The sequence below is a fragment of the Halictus rubicundus genome, chromosome 15, assembly GCF_050948215.1.
Source record: "Halictus rubicundus isolate RS-2024b chromosome 15, iyHalRubi1_principal, whole genome shotgun sequence".
Classification (NCBI taxonomy): Eukaryota; Metazoa; Arthropoda; class Insecta; order Hymenoptera; family Halictidae; genus Halictus; species Halictus rubicundus.
Genome location: NC_135163.1, coordinates 2,807,453 through 2,827,816, shown reverse-complemented (window position 1 = coordinate 2,827,816; position 20,364 = coordinate 2,807,453). Strand labels below are relative to the sequence as shown.

Below are 20,364 nucleotides of genomic sequence, written 5' to 3'. Positions count from 1 at the left end.
AACCCCGCGGCACACGATAGTGTCCTACCAGCGGAACATCGTCGTGTCCAGGTTGCCAGAGATCTGACACGGTCGATCCGACTGGGAAGTCGGAGTCTGGTGTCCTCGGTAACTTCAATTACGGTCAATTTCCCTTAATTTTCATCGAGCATCGATCGGCCGACGATTCTCCGGGACTAGACGGCAGTCGATCCACTAATCGTCACCCACTAATTAGCGATCCTCTCCGCAAACTGGTAGTACCGCGATTGGTAGAAACCGTGGCCGGAAACTCTGCGGAATATCGGAGCGGGAGAAAGTTTCCCGGGCGCTTGGTACGAGCATACAGGGCGCCACGGTAATGGACATAGTTTGCCGGTAATGTCCGAGACTAATTCCCGTGTTATTTCATTAACGTCCCGCAGCCTCCCGAGGGGTTAGGCAGCCGCCGTCGACCGCCACCATCGGCAGAACACACTGCCACCAACTATAGAACGACAGGCCGGTTCGAGACCTCGAACCAACCCCCCCTGAAGGGGCTTGTATTAGGCGCGTGTCAAAGGGTGAAAATTTACGAGGCGAGTAGTGGGCGCGAAAAGGCCGATTGATAGTCGCCTATCTATGTGTACACCGTATAGCGGGTAGGGTGCGCTCTCTGGCTGCTGCCACCAACGGGAACGAGTCGATCCCGTGCTCAGAAATAAATACATAATGCAGAAGAACTTTTTGTTAGTCGCGCTTAATTGGCCTCCTCCAATTCCGATGAGTTTTAATGATCGGCTTGATGAGTCTCACCCTTGCGCCGGCGACCAAATAACCAAGCAATTTTATGGCTTCGACGTTCGAGAGATCGAGCCTACGATTTTCGACGTGTACTGCAGGGACACGTGTGTTAATACACGTGTAATCACGCATTCTCCGTGCACAGAGATCGGATCTTTTTCCATCGGATTTCTTTCGACTCTTGACGCTAGCAAATTTTCGCGAAAACACACGAGTACCCTCCTTTAGAAGACTATACAAATCTATGTTACAGAAAAGAATTTCCCCTTCGCCCCTGATGTATATACCCAGTGTTTACTCGATATATGTCCAAAACTCGGGTCTAGCCACGGACATATATCGGCCAGGAAATACTATTCTTTGACTTCTCGGCGACCGAGGTCTCCCGAGATTCTTCTACTCACGGGGTATGCCCCGCGGCAGTGGGCATAGTTCTAGGACATTTATCGGCTAGGCATTTGCGACATATACAGAGAAGTCACTGTATTTCACTAGCGACACGATAACGTACATCAATTTTTTATATTTACATTACTCTTCGAGAAACAGAGGTGTTTGTTGTACGTCGAAATGCTCGATCTACATACTTCTTTTATTTCTGACCTTGTATGACCTTGGAAGTTACTGCGTTACGTATGAGAAAATTCGTCTTCGTATATAAAATGCTGTTGTATACTGAGAAGTATTCTTCGTTGAACTATAATTTAGAACAACTTATAACAATGAAACCAGTGGAACTCAAAAATCTAAAAAGACTATTTTCTTACATGTTTACATATACGCATACGCGTTAACATCACAAGTAGCGATCCACTCAAAAAACGACTGGGTCCTACTTTTTCCCTCCGTAATTGCTGAGATTGCAAAAATACTTTGTTCAGAAATTTCTTTATCACATACTACAATAAAAATTGTATGAAATCTATTACAAACCAATATGGATTTAATCTGATATTGTGATTAAGCGAATGTTCATTGTACGAACTATTCTGTCTCACTGTTTAGTGTCAACATATTACAATAAAAATTGTGTGAAATCTATTACAAACCAATATGGATTTAATCTGATATTGTGATTAAGTGAATGTTCATTGTACGAACTTTTCTGTCTCACTGTTTAGTTCGGAGAGGACGTAATGCATCGCAAAGTACTATACCAGTCCAGCAGTATACTACATCAGTCGCATTTGTTGCTCGATAGTTCCGCCGGCGATGAAACGATTTTTGCGGCGAACGGAAAATTCCGCGTGTCCGCGAAACAACAAGATGGACCTCGTTAGCCGCGTAACGCGTAGAATCAGTTCTGCCTTCTAATTGACCGTATTCTATAATTATCAATTGTTGTTGCTTTACAACTGTCGACGCGCGTGCCCGCTAACTTACGGATGACAGTGCGCAGAGAGGCGCGCGAGAGCGCCGCAACGCGTGCATGTTGCCTTGAAATAATGCCTCGGAAAGTTTACGCTATGGTGAAACATGCTTACCCAGCCTGTTAGCGCGCATGACTTCCGCGGGTAGGGGGAGGGAAGGGAGGGTAGATCGATACCGTTTGTCTGTCGATAATCGTGCCCGTCGACGGATTTTCCATTGAACGCGGGACACGGTGCAACGCTCCACGAAATTAAATAATTGAGTAACGGTCACGCCTAGGCGATAGACACTACGATTTTCGACGTGCCGACGCGGCGCTCGGCGTCGATCTTGCGCGCCATTTCCGGTCACTCGTTCTGCTGATCAGGTTCGAACTAATTGCTCGGAGGAAATCGCTCGAGCTCGTTGTTTTTCAAATCGGACCACTTGGAAGCAGTGGCTCAACGTTAAGCGATCGCGCGGGGCCCCGTGATACCATAGGTGTTACACTAAATATATGGTGTATCCATATTTTTTGATAATAAGTTTAACAGAGTTTTCTTGCAACTTCTAGTTCTAGAGTTTGAGGGCCCTCAAATTTTTACCGCTTGGGGCCTACACTTGACTTGAGCCGCCACTGCTTCGAGGATTGCCTCGGCGAAATTTATACGCCGTCCTTGGAAACTTATTTTTCTCTTCTTTCTTATTTTTTCGGATTACTTACGATTCTTCACGAAACCTCAAGGTTTGGAATTATAACACGTAAAATGATATTAAAAGAATTATTTCTTTCATACATTTTATGAGAGGATACGTTGCATTTAATGCACGCGGTAAATAACCATTTCGCAACGTTTTTATCAAATCTTAGCTAACTTCAACACAAAGACGAAACCGGGAAATTCATATTGACTTTGTGTCATTTAAATCAATGAAATCTGCAAACTCCTATATTCGTATATACACCTATCCCTCGATCTACCGATTTGTATACATAAAACCGTGTAAATCGAAAACAAACTAAAATGTGCATAATTCAGTCATTCATTTCAACGTAAAATACAACTAAATATATCTTAAAAGACCTAAAAATAACGGTCTATTCATAAAATGACAAAAATATAAAGGCATATGTATGTAATTCATTTTACATGCAGAAACAAAAAATATAAATTAAAATTTTAACCAAGGATTTAATCACTGTTATCACTTTCGTAGACTATTTAAACTTTATACACGCTAGTAAGACGGCCGTTTCAGAATAAATGGAATTCAGAATATATATAAGAATAATATATAAGCGCCAATGCTACCAAGCGAACGGAATTAAAAAATGACTGCAGAAATTGTTTGTTTTTTCTTTTAAATCCCACATTTTAAAAACCGTGTAAAAGTGAAGTCGTGTGAATAAAGTACCGCGTAAATCGGGGGATAGGTGTATTATTTTACGAAGTTCGGAATAATAGAAATATTGATTTCACCGGTCAAAAGATGTTTGCAAAGAAGTTACCGAATAAGTACGCAGCGGAACAACAGTCGCATTGCGTTTTATACATTTGCAGAATACAATGCACGCGTCGATCCGTGTTGACACGTTGACTGCCACGTCGCCCATATGTGGGTGACGGAATTATTTGTCCAGGTTATAAAATGAATTTTTACGTTAATATATTCACCGTAACAAATTTTATTAGTATCTGTAAAATGCAAGAAAGTTGGAGAACTACACAATACCATACATTTAATTTTTTTCAATTCTTATTTCATTAACCCCTTAACGCACAGTTTAAAAAAAAAACCGGCCAAAAAAATCAATTTTTGATATAATGCGCTTTTGTTCCATGGAAAAAGGCTATATTTTATTCTTGAATAAATAAGTGTCATAGCTTACAATCCCATGTAAATGATAAATATCAATAAAACGATATTTTTCCTTGCTTTCGCATTGTTATTTTCAAATTGTCGATTATATTCGAGTGTGAAAAATGATAGCAGCATAAAATACAACGTCGCTCGAATTACCTTTAGTGTGCACAGTTTGGCATGTTTAACGCGCTCGAATTAATAACTCGAGCGTACAAGTTAAGGGGTTAAATAACTTACTTTGATTTTATGGAATTTTTGAGGTTTCCAGTTTGGCAGTCAAAGTGTTAAAGATGTTTATTTCGATTTTTCATTTAATCCCATGGTATTAATTTCCCTTGACAAATACAGAATCTCAGATATTTCGTTTAGAACAAGCGACAAATCACCGGTGTGAATGGCAAGTAGACTGCCGTATATTCTCCGGTATCATGTCAATGCACCGAGCAAATCAATTTTCTTACTCGGATAGCCATTTCGTATTTTCCATTGGCAATCGGGCGGAAGATCGGGGCACGGGGCTGGAGGTTTCCCTCGTATTCCCCGGATTGGTTTGTTCGAGCGGATTACGCGATTAGACGATTAGTCGATGGGGGGGGGGGGTCCGTATGATTGACACCGCGACCGGAGTGTAATGAGAGAAAATCATTTCTGACCGGGCCGAGAACATCGCGCGGTCAGCCGACCGATGGGAAAACGAGGATTCCTCCTTTCGCACATCGCTCGTTGAAACAGTATGAATCTCGTCGCGACGAATCGTAACAGACAAATCCATTGTACTCCATCGTGACATTTGCAATTTTGTAAACGAAAACGAAATACGCGCTAACGGCAATTCTATTCGATTTTACCACGAAGAATTGTTGAAATAAATTCTAGAAGACAACGCGGGCAAGACTGCCGACTGTAGTTTGAATAAATGAAGCAACATTCGGGCATAGGGGAACGCAGGATAGCAAACGAAAGAGATCGGAGAAACAAACGGGACAATAATTTCGTGGGAATTAAAATAATTCCAGCGGCGAGCAACGCAGGGCGACAATAACATTTCCGCGGCAGCTTTTCAGGGTAGAAATTCTAAAAAGATTTTTTTTATCTGCTTTTGTTGAAGAACCGCTTTTCAGCAGCGTCGTTGAACAAGGCTGCACGGGGTAGACGTGAACTAAGTAAGTCAAGGCGCGCGAAGAGGAGCACCGGCCGAGGAACGAGAAAGAAAGAGGGAGAGAGAATATCACTGTGAGGGTGCGTGCAGGTGAATCGTGACGCGTTTAAAAACAGAACAAACAAAAAGAGAGAGAGAGAGAAAAAAAGAGGTGAAAAGGAAAGAAAAAAGAAGAGGAAGAAGGGGAAAAGATGAGAGAGGCGTCTCTCCGCGCCGAGAGAGTCTGAATTTTCCTACTTCTGACGGTGAGCACGCCCTGGCAGTGTTATCCAATTATTCTAAGTTGTTAAGGCGAGTTAGGGCGCTTAAGGGACTAAATTAAGACATTCCGCGCGACAAATCTCCCAAGAATCTCAATTAACTTCTCCCCGGGGGTGCCCGGTACTTTAATTAACTGTTTAATTTCGTTTAATTTGCATTCGCAATTGCATAAGCCACCGAGCCAGCCGGCGGTCCTGCAATACTTTCGCGACAGATCAATTAACTGTCGCGCGGAGCATATTTCATACGTCTCTCTAATTTTTCGCCCAACGCGCCGATCATTTTCCTGACAATGTTGCAATGTTATTCTCTTGTTTTTATCATTCAACGTTGCTTCGACGTCGACGGGCATTAGCGACGTGCAATTGAGCCAATCGATGCGAAAAATGGCGCAAATCGAAAGTCAATCATTGGATAATGAGGAATCAAGTCACAGTTCTATGAAAAATTATATTACAGTTATATTTTATTCATTACCGATATTACACCACTTTTGCATTAAACGGCTCACTTTTTCGTATATTTCGGTCCTATCATGTCTTTGGCATGGTTTTGCTGAGTTTATACATAAATTGGGTGAGATTTGTTAGGCTATTTTCCTTCTGCACACTGTCCACGCTGTTTGGCAGATTTTTCAGTCTTTTTTATAGGTTTTGCTCCCCAGTGTATGTTTAATGATCTGTTCTAAATCTTATGGTGACGAAGGAGCAATTATCACCCTATCTGAATTTTGTGCGAGGAAAGTGAGGTTAGCTCGATTTGTGCAATTGTGTGAGAGGTGTCGTCACAGTTTCTGTAAAAATAAGATGGCGAACATATGCTTGTGTTTTATACGAATTTGTTCAAACTCACACGGTCCGGTTCAATTTATTCGTAGACTAGAACAATGATCGAAATAAGCATGAAGTCTGCAAAAACCGAGCAAAAATATTTCAGAAGGAATATATTCAAGAATCGTATTTTTAACAGAAGTGAATAAATTTTCAGCAAATAGAATTATTCGCTAAAAACTCCTCAGTTTAACGGTGCAGGAGGGCTAAGAACGTAATCTGAAGCACCACAGAGGGTTGCATTACTTCAAGTACCACACTTTGAGTAGAAATCGAATAGTAGACGAATTCACAAAAAAAAAAAAAAATCCTCGAATCATCAATTCGAGGGTTTAGAACGTAACGTCGAGCACGATATGCTCGATCTCGTACGTGTCAAAATTAATTACAAATAACTCTGATCTCTGTGAATTCGTCGGAGAGGGGAACGAGGATGTCGCGAGGAGTCAGCAAGATTTGGCTGATCGAATTGAAAGCCACGAGACGGTATAAAATGCGTTCCGCCTCGGCAAAGGAGCGGAAACCGCTTGCGGCGTTGCCCGGCCCAGCTCGGCTCGGATCGGCTCGGCCTCGCGGTATCAATATCGAGCGGCAAAGGGGTAAATTTGAATCGCTGCGGCTCTCGTGCACGCGATCCGCGCAGAAACGCGTCGCGTCGTCGGACCCGATAACGCCTGGTGGAGGGCCGGTTCTTGTTCGCGGCTCTCACCCGGGTCCGCAGCCACTTTCCCGGAAACAAAGCCGGGCGAATTCATAATCCGCTAATTTGTTCAAGATTTTTCGCTCGAGTGCCGTCGCTTGCTTTGTCGCGAATCCATCGTCGAGGCCTGGGCGCGCGTGGGGGCTCGCGTTCAAGCCGCTTTGAAGTACTAATCAGTATCGACCTGCGCCTACAGGCCGCACCCCTTATCCACCGCTTCCAGCATCGCCGTCCGCCCACCCTGCATCCAGCTTCGGGGTAGCCGAGGATTTTCGCCCTTTTTTCCCTGTCGCTCCGAGACTTTCCTGACAAGAAACCGTTCCGGCAGGGCCGTCACGGATCTGAATCAGAATCTCCGGCGATCTTCCACGATCTTCAACAATCTCCATCGCGTTTCAACCCTTCCGATGTACCAACAGGTCTGAAGCCAGCCGAGATTCTGCGGGACACGATCGGTGCCCGCGGGAGCTCGCCAAGCCGAAATTCGGACGCGAATGTCTCGAATTTTTCGAATTCGAAACTGGCGTCTGTAGTAGTTTAATCTTTCTTTATTTTTTAGGAAATCTCTTATGAGATTTATTATAACGTAATGCTTAGTACAGAGTATTACAAAGTACATTGTATGGTATAACGAGAACGTTAGTGACAATATAAAAAGAAACAAAGATTCTTAGGCGCGTAGGTTAATATTAGGATTAATATTAGGGTCAGCTATTAAGCAACCTATGTCCAATGGCAATTGAAATCCTGCTCTAGAAAGATTTTGGATAAGTTTTATCCTCGGATCATTATATAGGTTGCATAGTAGTTTAACCCCTCAACTTCGAGCGTGCTAAACAGGCCAAACTGTGCACACTCGAGATAATTCGAGCGGCGTTGTATTTCATGCTGCTATAATTTTTCACACTCGAATATAATCGAGAATTGAAAATAACAATGTGAAAGCAAAGAAAAAAAAATCGTTTTATTCATATTTATCATTTACACGGGATCGTAAGCTATAACACTTATTTATTCAAGAATAAAATATAGCCTTTTTCCATGGAACAAAAGCGCAGTGTATCAAAAATTGATTAAAAAAAAACTGTGCGTGCGTTAAGGGGTTAATTTGATGTTCATGTTTCAATCTTGTGATACGTAGCAAACTTTACTTCTTCCGTGAAGAATACTCAAGATTACATGATTTCTCTATATACGTCGCCAAGGCCTGGACGATAAACGTCGCGGTGTTATCCCCACCACCGCGGGCTATACCCCGTGAGGGGCCACGGAGGCTGAGGAATGTAAACATAACACGGCTCGGGTATATGTCTCCTGCACGATACACGACGCTGGCAAGACCCGTGTTGTTGACATATATCGAGAACTCACTGTACTTTCGACAATTGAATATAATGGAGCTTTATCGAGGAAGAATTTCATGCTGCCAGACTTCCAATAGTTGAGCGAACGGAGCATTTTCGAGCAGGTTGCCCGAAAATCTAGGAACCGCGTCGAGCGGTAAACTTTCCTCGGCGATAAAGAATAGCAATCGCGGGCCCGCGGAGCGTCTGGTGCGCACCGTTCCAAGACCGTTTGCACTTTCCCCGTTCCCGGGATGAAAGGGGTACAGGGGAACAATGGCGTGCCGATTGTGCCGCGTTTTACGGAATCGTTTGCGAAGATGTGTTACCGGGACGATACCGACGCGGTCGTGGATCAGAGGAGAAGCACGCCGCGCCAGGGTGAAAGCGGGAGAAAGAGGGAAAGAGCGAGGGGAGTAGGGCGAACGTACACAAAATCGCTTGGCGAGGAGAGACAGCGACCGAGGAGGGCATAAACGAGGAACAACGCCGTCGCGTGGCCGTGTGTGAGAGGGTGTAACGGAGACGGAGGAGGGAGAGCAAGAAAAGGACTGGACCGACGGGAGTGTGCAAGGAGACTTCTCAGGCGTTGATAGGCAATCTAGTTGATTGCCAACTTCAAACGAACCGAAAAAGCAGAGCCAGCCGAAGAGAGATCGAGAGGGAACCCGGGAGGAGGGAAGAGACCGAGAGAAGGAGAGAGAGAGAGAGAGAGAAAGAGAGAGCGAACCGTTGGGAAAGGAAAAGCTGCGACACCGAACCGGCGTGAATCTCGGAATTTTTAGACAATGCGATCGCTGCGGATCCAGCGTCGCCGTTCTTCTCTCTTCCTGCTACCGATTAACGTCGCGCCCGGCGAATTGATCATTCGTAGTTAATCCCTCCACCCCTCTGACCCCTCCCGAACCGTTCCTCCAGCAGCCATTGTTGCGGTTTTTCGCCCAGAACCATCGAATCCAGCCGAATCTTAGTCGGAAACCTGCGATTTCATACACGATTGTAGAACACCTCTGCTTGCGCGTTGTTCTCAGCGTTCTTTGTTGCGTTCAGCAAATTCATTTATTTTTTAATTTAAAACAGGACTCGGGGCAGTCAAAATTGCTCGTAATATGAAATTTCCAGTTGGTATTGAAGGCGCAACGAGCGGAATATTGGTTCAAACTATTCCATACGAACAGTAACAATTTCTTAAAATTTGAGAATTGCTAATTTCAAAGGTTCTAATGTTTATTCTATGGAATGAAAGATCTCGTAACATGTTGGGGAAGTTGTATACTCGATGTATGTGGAAAACACGGGTCTAACCAGGGACATATATCGGCCAGGAGATACTATTTTTTGATTCTTTTTCTCGAGCTTCTTGGACCCTCACGGTTTATACCCCGCGGTGGTGGGGATAGTTTTGGGACTCTTATCGACTAGGATTTAGAGTAAACACTGTATGTAGACCGTGGGTAATAGAAATTATTTTGACTATTGTGTAAATTCATTTTGAGCAAGCCCACCCTCCTTTTGTCCCATGTACCAAAACCGCAATTCATTTCCACAATATAGTAACTAGACTGCTGATTTTATAAGAAACTTATGACAAAAACGAGTTAGTGAAATTTAAAACGAGATTAGCCCTCCAGTGCACGGGTCAAAGGTATTCATATTTTCATATTTAATTCTTCTAAGAATTCGGAGCTTGCCTCCGATAATATTATTGTTGCTATATTACCTGCAGTCTAATAAGCTGTAACAATTCGCATCTTCCTTTATGCAACAGATCCAAGCAAAGGAAGCGATTATCTTTATAGCAAATAATTATTGAAAAATCAAATCCGGCGAATTTCAACAAAAACAAACACACGCAACAACGCCGTGAACTTTTTCCGGACACAATCGAAATATGCAGAATCACAACATTCTGTGAGGGTAAACATTTATTCGGAAACATCCGTCGACGAATTTGTAATCGCCGATTTAAAGGCTCGGCCGGAGCAGTTGCAAAATGTTGATTGGCCTGGCGACAGCGAAATTTGTTAGCCCGGTGAAGTGTGCAAACAAGTTCCGAGGCTTCTTGCCCCGGATTTCGGCGCAGGAGGAGGGTCCATTATGCGCGAAGAACAAAAGGCTCGTGATCGACGAGCGAGCCAGACAGCCATACCAGCCCGGTTTCAACCAGGCGGGCCCAGGACGAATTAGCAGCGTGACGACGCGCAATCGATCCCACGGCGATCGATATAATTTATTATCGGGAGAGAATCGAGCAGTTGGCCCCGGGCCTGTGCTCTCGTCTTTAAGTCTGGCCAAGATTTAAGACAAAAAGGGACGAATGGAAGTGCGCCAAATAAATGCTGTACTGTAAGACGAGGTGCCAGAGTGACGTTTGAATGGAAGGGCAGATCCTTTGTGCTGCACCGGGAACCCGACACCCGAAAATCGTTCTCAAAATTCGTTCTACCGAACGAAATCCACGGCCACGCCGTCGTCGTCGCGCTGTCATGTCGCGTTGATTCGCCACTTCGACGAAAAATATCGCCACCGGCTTCGTCATCGTGCAAACGATCGCACAAACTCGTCGTTACGAACATAAAAAACCGAAAATATTATACACGGATCAAAGAGATTCATCGATGGAGTCGGAGCATCATCCCTAGACTGCGGATCTTTATGCATTGATGACTTCAAAAAATTTTCAAAAAATGCTAAAATATAACACTCGACAGAATTTAGTAGAATTTAGATTTATTTAAAATCTGCAAACGCTACTACCGTTGAAAATAAAATTTGATTTGACTCCGCTTTCTGAAAACACCTCTAAAAAAATTGCTAATTGCATAAACACCCGCAGCCTAATCGTCACAGTTGTCGCGAGTAGCTGTTTGATCGAAAAATAATTCTTTTGTTTGTAAACCGCGGGGAAGGCGATTCTCGCGAATGTGTCGATAACTTTGTAAAGAATGAAGCGAAATCGATGTGCATTTGTTTTGAGAGGTTTCCGAGATAATGTTTACAAACAACGGTCCGTGGAGCGAGAGGCTTTGAAGCGGATTCTCACGAGCGGTGGAGCAGCGCGGTGACTCCGTGCAGGTTGAGAACAGTTTGCCGGAGTGCGGCCATTTTTACGTTTTGTCGAGGCTCTTTGTGTTTTGGTGAGACATTGCAGGTCTGCCCAACACTCAACTCATTATACCACTAATTATTCATAACGTTGGGGATTATTCTGACAAAAATATTCAATTCCCACAGTGCAGTCACCCCAGCGGAGGCCTGGCCTGGTCCTCTTTCTTTCCCTCGGGTTCTTCCCTCTCCGTCCCATCTAACCGACGACGCTAACACGCCGGACGCAAATCGTTCAGTCGATTGTCCTCCGTCGGCGTCTTCGTCGGATTCGTCGCGAGACTCCCGATAATTAAACGTCCCCGTTAATTTCCCCGTTTCGGCCGGTGTCGCGTTACGGCCTATCGCAAACACGCAGTCTCCCGGGCGTGCTGTTTGTCCACGAAATTCGATTTCGACGACGCGTCACGGCGTCGGGGGTCAGCTGCCGGGGCGCGTCTGGCCCGTTTCCCCGAAAAACGGGTCCCGAAAACCCGCAGACAATGGAATTTTCGCGCGTGCACGTACAAGAGAGACGGCGACAAAGGTGCGCGTCGATTTTCGGTAACACGATCTTGAGTGGCTCTCTGTTAAGCGATAGCCGTAAGTGGCACGTTAAGTGCTCGTTTCACGCCGGGGCGACGATACGCCTATTAATTTACTTCACCGTTCCTGACGCCGAGGGTCGTTCGTTCGTTCAGACGAGTCGGAAGATTGAAACGCAATCCCGGTGATTGCCGATCAATGCGTTATTACGGCGCATCGGTGCGTCGTTAGCCCTGTCCGACTATGCGAGGCAACGCGGAGAGACCAGTGAAAAGAGGTGCCGGTGAAACATTAACGTCTTTCGACTTGCTCAAGGATTTTTTCTAAAAGCGCAATTCCCTTGAAAAGACCCCTTTGAAGGTTTTCCTTCTGGATATTCTCGTTTCCAATTAGTATTAAATAGAAGCCGCCGTAACGAGTGCAAACAGGACTGTACGAAATTGTAACCAACAAATCTGTAGAATCGCTGCAGATGCAAACAATAACAGAGTTTCACGGAGATTCGAGTCGTGCAATTTTTTAATGAAATTACGCGTGTCGAGTATTATCAAAATTGGGACTTTCTACGTTTGCGCATCGACCAGCGCGACTTTAAAAAATTGTAACGAAGAAATCTATAGAATCGTAGCAGATAGATATGATAACAGAGCTTCGTAGAGATCTGAGTTGTGCAATTTTTTAATGAAATTACGCGTGTCCAGTATTATCAAAATTGGGACTTTCTACGTTTGCGCATCGATCGACGCGACTTTAAAAGATTGTAACAAAGAAATCTATAGAATCGTAGCAGATAGAAATAATAACAGAGCTTCGTGGAAATCTGAGTCGTGCAATTTTTTAATGAAATTACGCGTGTCGAGTATTATGAAAATTGGGACTTTCTACGTTTGCGCATCGATCGACGCGACTTTAAAAAATTGTGGCCAACAAATCTATAGAATCGCAGCAGATACAAACAATAACAGAGTTTCACGGAGATCTGAGTCGTGCAATTTTTTAATGAAATTACGCGTGTCGAGTATTATGAAAATTGGGACTTTCTACGTTTGCGCATCGATCAACGCGACTTTAAAAGATTGTAACGAAGAAATCTATAGAATCGTAGCAGATAGAAATAATAACAAAGCTTCGTGGAAATCTGACTCGTGCAATTTTTTAATGAAATTACGCGCGTCGAGTATTATCAAAATTGGAACTTTTAACGTTTGTGTATTGATCAACGGGACGGTAAAAAATTGCAACCAAAAAATCTGTAGCATCCTAGCAGATACAAATAATAACAGAGCTTCACGGAGGTCTGAGTCATCCAATTTTTTAATAAAATTACTCGTTCGAGTATTATCAAAATTGAGACTTTTACAATTTACGCATCGATCGACTGTGATAAATTGTAACGAACAAATCTATAGAATCGTACCGGACAGAACTAATAACAGAGCTTCATGGAGATTTGAGTCGCGCAATTTTTTAACAAAATTACACGTGTGGCGTATCATAAAAATTGGGATATGCGCATCGATCGACTGTAATAAATTTGTAACGAAGAAATCTATGTATAGAATTGTAGCAGACAGAAGTAACAACATCTCCGTGTAGATTTGAGTGTTACAAAAATGGCGAGTTTGCGTATCGATCATTGTTATTGTTGCGGAGCGTTGTTTGTCGGGAGCGAATCGCGAATTGCGCAGGTGAACTGAACATCCCCGTTGCTCGGTAACATTCAAAGAGCAGCTTCGAAACTTTCTAGCGGCGGTGTATGTTTTAATTGGTTTCTCGAGGGGCTTTATTCGCGACCAGTCGCGGAGTCGCCGGTGCAAAGGAGTTTTTAAAAAGGAGTTTCGCGGCGGTCGCGGTGTGTAGGCGGCTAGGCCGGCCGTTTGAAAAGTTCAGGTCACTTTCATTGTAAATTTCGCCGTCTAGATGCGCGGGGTTAACGACTCGGCCGTGCGATCCTTGTTCCCCTCCCCCACCCACTCCCCTTCACCCCCTTCTGAACAGGGTCCGTTTCTTCGGAGCTCAAGATGTAGGTCTTAACGAACGTGTAAGATTGAAAGAAGTGGTTGCTCGTTACTCGGCGACAATACCGGGCCACGGTTTGTGTAAAATTAATTATTAATTCTTCTTCGGCCAGCGGGGCCCGCTGAAAGAAACAGTTAGGAGGCTCCGTTCGCGGAATAAATGGTACGGTTCTAATTGTCGCGGGACAATGGGGGCCACGTCTCGCGAGTGAAACGACGTGACGGAGGAAACAATGTCATCTTAATCGTCATCTATAAATAAGCGGGGGCCGAGGTTTAATGATAATGACGGCGTCACGCGTCGCGGCCCCGTCCGCCACGGCGATACGCCATTCGCTGGAAAGAAGCGGTGAGAAAATTTGCGTCCGTAAACGATTCGCCGTCGAGAGAGAGAGAGACGGCCTTTTCTTCCGGGTAGAACGTTAATAACAGCTTCACGCCGTTACCTTTTCGACGGAACCGGGCTCCGGTCGGCGAAATGTCTGACGGTAAATCGAGAATTAATTGATTATTCTTCGGTTCCCCTCTGACCCATTCGTATTTCAATTTTCTCAATACCCATCGAGATTCTATAACACTTTTTCATCTAGTCGAGTCCTCGCATTGCTAAGTACAATTCGAACGCCTACAAAATATTATCCCAAATACGGTGGTTACTCGATTTATGTCCAAAACACGGGGCTAGCCAAGGACATACATCGTAGAAAAGGACAATACTGAAAATAGGAAATAATGGAAAATAAGGAAGTTTTGTTATTGAGGATAGTTCTAGGAATTTTATCTCCTAAGCATTTGGGACATATATAGAGTAAACACTGTATACAGAGCTTGCAGCGGGCATAACTCATCGACCGCCATGTTGGTCATATACGAATGACACGATTGTTTAACCAGATTGTATAAATTCTCGTTGCATTATAATCGAGTAAATTAAATATAATGAAAATTTTCAAGCTACAGAAGCACTCAGTATGACGAATATTATCTTTCCCGTATCTGTTTCGCAAACGAAATTATTTTGATTTTCTGAAAATATTTTGGGGTTGTGATTCAACATCTCGAACAATGTTATTCATGTTACTCTATTGCATACTTCTGCAGAGGACGGTAAGCGATTTCGATTGACTAGTTAACTTTAATCTGCAGGCCTGGAGGTTACGCAAAAGTCTTCTAATTTAGGGATGAAGGGGGACACGAAAATGTTTCAGGATTTGTTTTTTCCGCGATGAAGATTGTCGACGCTAATTTCGTAGACGTTCGAAAGAAAGAAATTTCGAAAGTACCGTTGCGGTGCCAGGCAGAAACAGGAAGCGTTCAATGCCCGTCCTGAAGGGAGCTTGGATTGCCCTTGGATTGAAAGGAAAGGATTGAACGCTTCTCTCGGTTTCACACCCTGCGTGTTGAACTCAGTCCCAACTCTAGAAACAACGTCAGCCAAAAAACATTCGTCCCGGGTATGCGAGGCCGCGAGTCCTATTTCATGCTAGGGCTACAATCACTATGGCATACCGTGCTCCATTCCCTCTAAGCGGGTTTCAACGGTACTCTGCCAGACCGGGCCACTGTAAACTCTGGTACAACATTCTTCATACTTTTCACACTAATTGCCACGAAAGTTGATTCAGAAGGGACGAATAATTGAGCCGTTTGATTCGAAGCAAGCGAATTACGTAACATTCTTTGATACGGTTTTATAGAACTTTAACTACATTCCTCAATATCCAATACAGTATTTACTCGATATATGTCCCAGAGATCCAGCCTACAAATGTCCCAGAACTATCCCCACTGCCGCAGGGCATAGAGGGGCCAAAAAACTTCGCTGTCCTTTTCTACGTTTGGCAGTGTATCATAGAATAGTATCTCCTGGCCGATATATGTCCGTGGCAAGCACTGTAATTAGCTGTTTTGACTTCCACCACTTGTGCATTATTCTGATCAGCATCGTTCGATATGTAATGCTTATTATCAAAAGAGGTTCAAACGAAGTTGTCTGGATATCTGACATAATTATAACAGCAGACGCTTCAGGCCAAAGTATTCATCCCTTAAGCCTCTTGGGTTCTACGTCGAGTTGACATTGATTTTTTATAGAAATACTCATTCGACTAATTTACATTGCTAACCTGTTTAGAATAATTAAGTAATATTATAATTGTTCCTACATATCATGTAATTGTGGCATTACCGTTGAATATAAAGATACATATGACGTAGCAAGTTCTGAAATAAAAGAGACAGAACTCTGTAGACCGCAAGAGGTTAAATCCAAAGATTTTTTTTCTTCCCCTGTTTAAACAAACCAATCCACTTCTAATCCCCGAAGGGCGGACCTTTTTTCATAATTGACGATACTTAGGAAGCTGGTTTAGTGGTTTGAATATTTTTTGAAGCTGTGGGTTCGAGGACACCCCCCGCCCCTTAGTATTCCTAGGGTTAATCTCAAAGAGTATACGTTCAGAAATGGGTGAGAAAAGGATGCGTAAGGATTTCAATGGTTCTGACCACTGCTGCTGCGAAATCGTCGAAAGTATCCTTGCGACACAAAGAAGACGTCGCACAGTGTGGTATTTGACCCGAAAATGGGGAAAAAACTATTCTCCCTGTTATTTATATTTTTAAACGCATACTATAGTAGGTCCTAGGTTACCTATTAGTCGGTAATAGGTAATTTTTTGTTTAAACAATTTAAGTGACTATAATTTCCCGTTCAAGAAGAAAAATTCTGGTTTCAATTTTTATATTGAAATTTGTGGACTTCTGAATAGCGATTGAGTTTTGGTTTTGTAACATCTTTTTGTTAGATTATCAGAAAATCAGATACTTGCCATCCGGAGACAGTAAAAACTATCTTCTGCCTAAAATCGTAAATTTATTCCGTATTTTTTATTTACATTCAGGGCATGCTGTATACTATATGTGCAACAACAACAAACGTGTGTAGGTGTGAACGCTGCTGAACGTTCAGTACTAAATTAGCTATAAAACTTGAACTATGACGAATTTGGAATGAAATTTCGTTGCATTGTAATCTAGAATCTCTACCGAATAAAATGAGGTCAAAATGAGCATCCGATCTCATCCGGCGCTATAAAAAAATGAGATCTTAAGATCGTAAAAAAGATGGCTGAATTATTGATTGTTTACAAATAACATAACTATGCAAGTAGGTGAGATAACAAAGTGGAAATTGTTGGAAAATGTAGCGTAATACTTACCTAAAAAGTATCCATACTGCAAGAAACTGTACAACTCTTTTAAAACACATAAAAGTTACTACTAAATGTACAAACGCGTTATAGCATGATTGACTTTGAAATAGTAACGATTCGCGAATCTAAAAATGACCAAGGCAAAAATCCAGAACATTGTTCATCGGACATTTAACAACTAATACAATAACAATAGAATTTACAGCTTATGTAAAATGAAAAAATTGACTACCTTCGTGTCAACTACCACACTGTGCGTCGCGCGGAAGCATATGCAAAGTAGCAGCCTAACTTTAGTCACTGCCCTAAGATCTACTACAACACGTTGACTGCCGTGGTGGTCGCAGGTGACTGTTCATTCGTTCGAGAACGATTGTCTGATCAAATGATTCGTTCTGAAATGGACTCAAGTATAGCGTAAGATTGAAACTTCATAATCAGGCAACTAATAACAATGATTAAGTAACTCTGGTCATTTACACAAGTGGAATAGGCCCTGTGTGAAATACAAGAAGTTCACGGGGGGTTCGGTGAACATGCCAACGGAGTCTGATCGCGTTCAAGGTTCTTGAATTCCCGGGCAGAAGCTAGTGGTCGGCGGCATTAGGCTATCGAACGATACCAATTGGGAAAGAAGCGACGAGAGACTATGGACTCACCATGGGGTGGCGTGTGCTGATTCGGACTGTGCTGATGATGATTCGCGGTGACGGCGGTGCCCGGAAGTACGTGCTGCGCGTGTGCCGCCGGATGCACGTTGACGCCGGCAGGCGAGGCCGGAAGTTGTCCCGGTTGATGTACCTGATGATGAGGTACGTGGTGCGCAGGGTGGGGGTGTGGCGGCGGCAGGAAGGCAGCGGCGACGGCCGCCTGCGCATTCAGGTAGGCCATCCGCGAGGCCGTGAGGTTGCCCAGATTCCCAAGATTCCCCAGATTGCCCAGATGGTTCGTCAGGCTTGGCATATAGTCCCATAGCTTGTGATGAGGCGCCGCTGGCGCGTACGAGACCGCCGAGACGCCGGCCGGCGGCGACGCCTGGGGTGAGCCCCGATCGGTGCCGCTTCCGTTTCCGGCGCCGTTCAGGCCCAGCAGCTCCTGGATCGCGAACGGCGATCGCTGCGGCATCTTTGTACTATCCTCGACGATGATCCTGCTACGCTCAAAACAACATCCTCCGCGCGTCTAATCTCGTTAATCGGTGCTCTCGCTCGCGGTGCTATCGACACACCTCTGATGATCCACCGACCACCAACAATCGGATCCGGTAATGCTACTCGTTGCGTTTCGATCGGATGCTCCGGTCACGCTTCCTAGGAACTATCCTCGCGGTGCTGTGTTCGTTCGAACGGCGTGGCGACGATATTTTTCTTTCTTCTTTAGTTTCTATTCGTTGATCAATTCGGGGTGTTCGATGCGCGGGGACGATGATCGGCGATCGAGGATCGATCGATGCGGGCACACAAACGGGAAAGAACGAAGCCTCTGGCGGCGGCTAGGCCCTGGCATAACGGTCAACGAATCGCGCGTCCGTCCGACGGTTAGCGACGCTTCGAATGTCCTCGACGCGGCGCGGTTTCGGCTTCTCTGGACTCCGGGATTCTAGCGTAGGCCCGTTCGCAGCAGAGCGTCGCTCGATTCCGATTTCGGTTTGCAAAAATATACGAGCTAGTTCGCGCGGAAAGAGAGAAGTCTCGGAGGTTCTTGGAGACCGCCGGCCGGCCCTTAAGTGTTCTCATAGATCTCCATCATTGGGAACGCCGAGAATGGGGATAATCGTCGAGCGGCGTGGATTACAGCTGCGACCTGCTTTCGATTAATCTTCGTTGTAAAGAATGAAGCCTTGCTGGGTCCGTCGTGGCGAGGACACCTCCGGGGCTGCTGGCTGTCGGCGAGCGACGGCAACGCGAGAGCGACGACTCCGGAAAGAAAACGGCTCGGTCCTCGTCCCGTCGATCTTCGCGAACAACCCCTTCGTTTCACACTGAAGGAACACAACAAATCTACTGTCTATCAACTACGCGTCTTAACTACGTGTCACACTGGCTGCCGTCCGAGTTCGTCTTCGTTGAATGTTGAATGGATGTTTTCGTTGTGATCAGGTACAGATTCTCGCCGTTCCTCGCTCCTCGGCCAACCGCCCGGTACAGTTGCCCGGTGTTCTAGCGAACCCGTTCGACGACAATTAGAACAGAATTTATCTCTGCCCGGGAATTTCTATTCAGGCTCCCGATAGCACGTGACGAGCTCATTCACCGAACAAAACTCTCCACACGGAGCCTCAGCGATGCGCGCGGAGATTCGTGGAACCGCTTCCTTTCATTCTACTCGCGCGGGGATTGAATTTCAAGGGCAACAGAGTCTTCCTGGGGCCGGCGCGCTGTTTCCTCCAGCGAACCAGAAACGCACTGGCGCGGAGACCTGGAACAGACACCTCTCTTCTTCTTCTCGTCCTCCAGGAGGGGGATCGCGGGAAAACGTCGATCAGCTAACTCGGCCCATCGGCTGGCCAGCTCCTTCCGATTTGTCCTCTTTCGTTTCGTTTCACTGTGACTCGGACTGCCGGGTCTTCATCGGGTACCGAACACGGAAAACTCGTTCCACGTATCACGTCACCGGGACCCGTCGGACTCGGCTAACTCCACATCTGCCGACAATGTATCCTCTGTACTCGATCGATCGGACCAGTTGTTGCACCGCGTGGACACCGATACCTGACGATACGCCGACCGCAGACGACTCGAAGAGACTCCGCTCGGGGATAGGGGAGATTCGCAAAGGCGTAACGGTGGAAACGTGTGCGGTCCAACTTTGCGTCGGGATTCTGTCCCGGGTTCGTAACGATGACGTCTGTCTGTCGTCGTGGCGCAACCGTGTCGTCGTCGCGGCGATGGGCAACTGAACTGTCGAGCAGCACGGGGTTGCTCGACTGCGCGACGACCAACGAAGAAGGGAAACCCCCGGGGGCGGTTGTGCGCCGTACACGCACCCACACACGCACACACCCCGTCGCGGAGGGTGGCGTTTACCCAACCCACACACCACCTCCGAGTACAACTTTTGCCCCCTCCCCCTGGATCCCTTCCCCTACGACATCGCCTGCCTCCCTTTCTGCCCGTTGCACACGCGAACCCCACCACCCGGGCCCTTCTTTTCTGCACTCGTCGACCCCTCGGCGACAAAGGCGCCTCCGCTACTTTGCGCGCCGACAGTGGCCGTCTCGCTTCGCGGATTGG

At 45.3% G+C, this 20,364-nt stretch overlaps 1 protein-coding gene across 2 annotated transcripts in view; it reads right to left on the bottom strand.

The window, feature by feature from the left end:
• Positions 1-18,294, bottom strand: part of LOC143361382 (uncharacterized) — a 113,142-nt gene extending 94,848 nt beyond the window's left edge. For both annotated transcript variants that reach the window (XM_076800726.1, XM_076800727.1), the window contains exon 1: positions 17,791-18,294. In XM_076800726.1, coding sequence (XP_076656841.1) covers positions 17,791-18,256 — 466 coding nt within the window. In that variant the 5' untranslated portion in view covers positions 18,257-18,294. The remainder of the gene's footprint in view (positions 1-17,790) is intronic.
• Between the last annotated feature and the right edge of the window lie 2,070 nt (positions 18,295-20,364).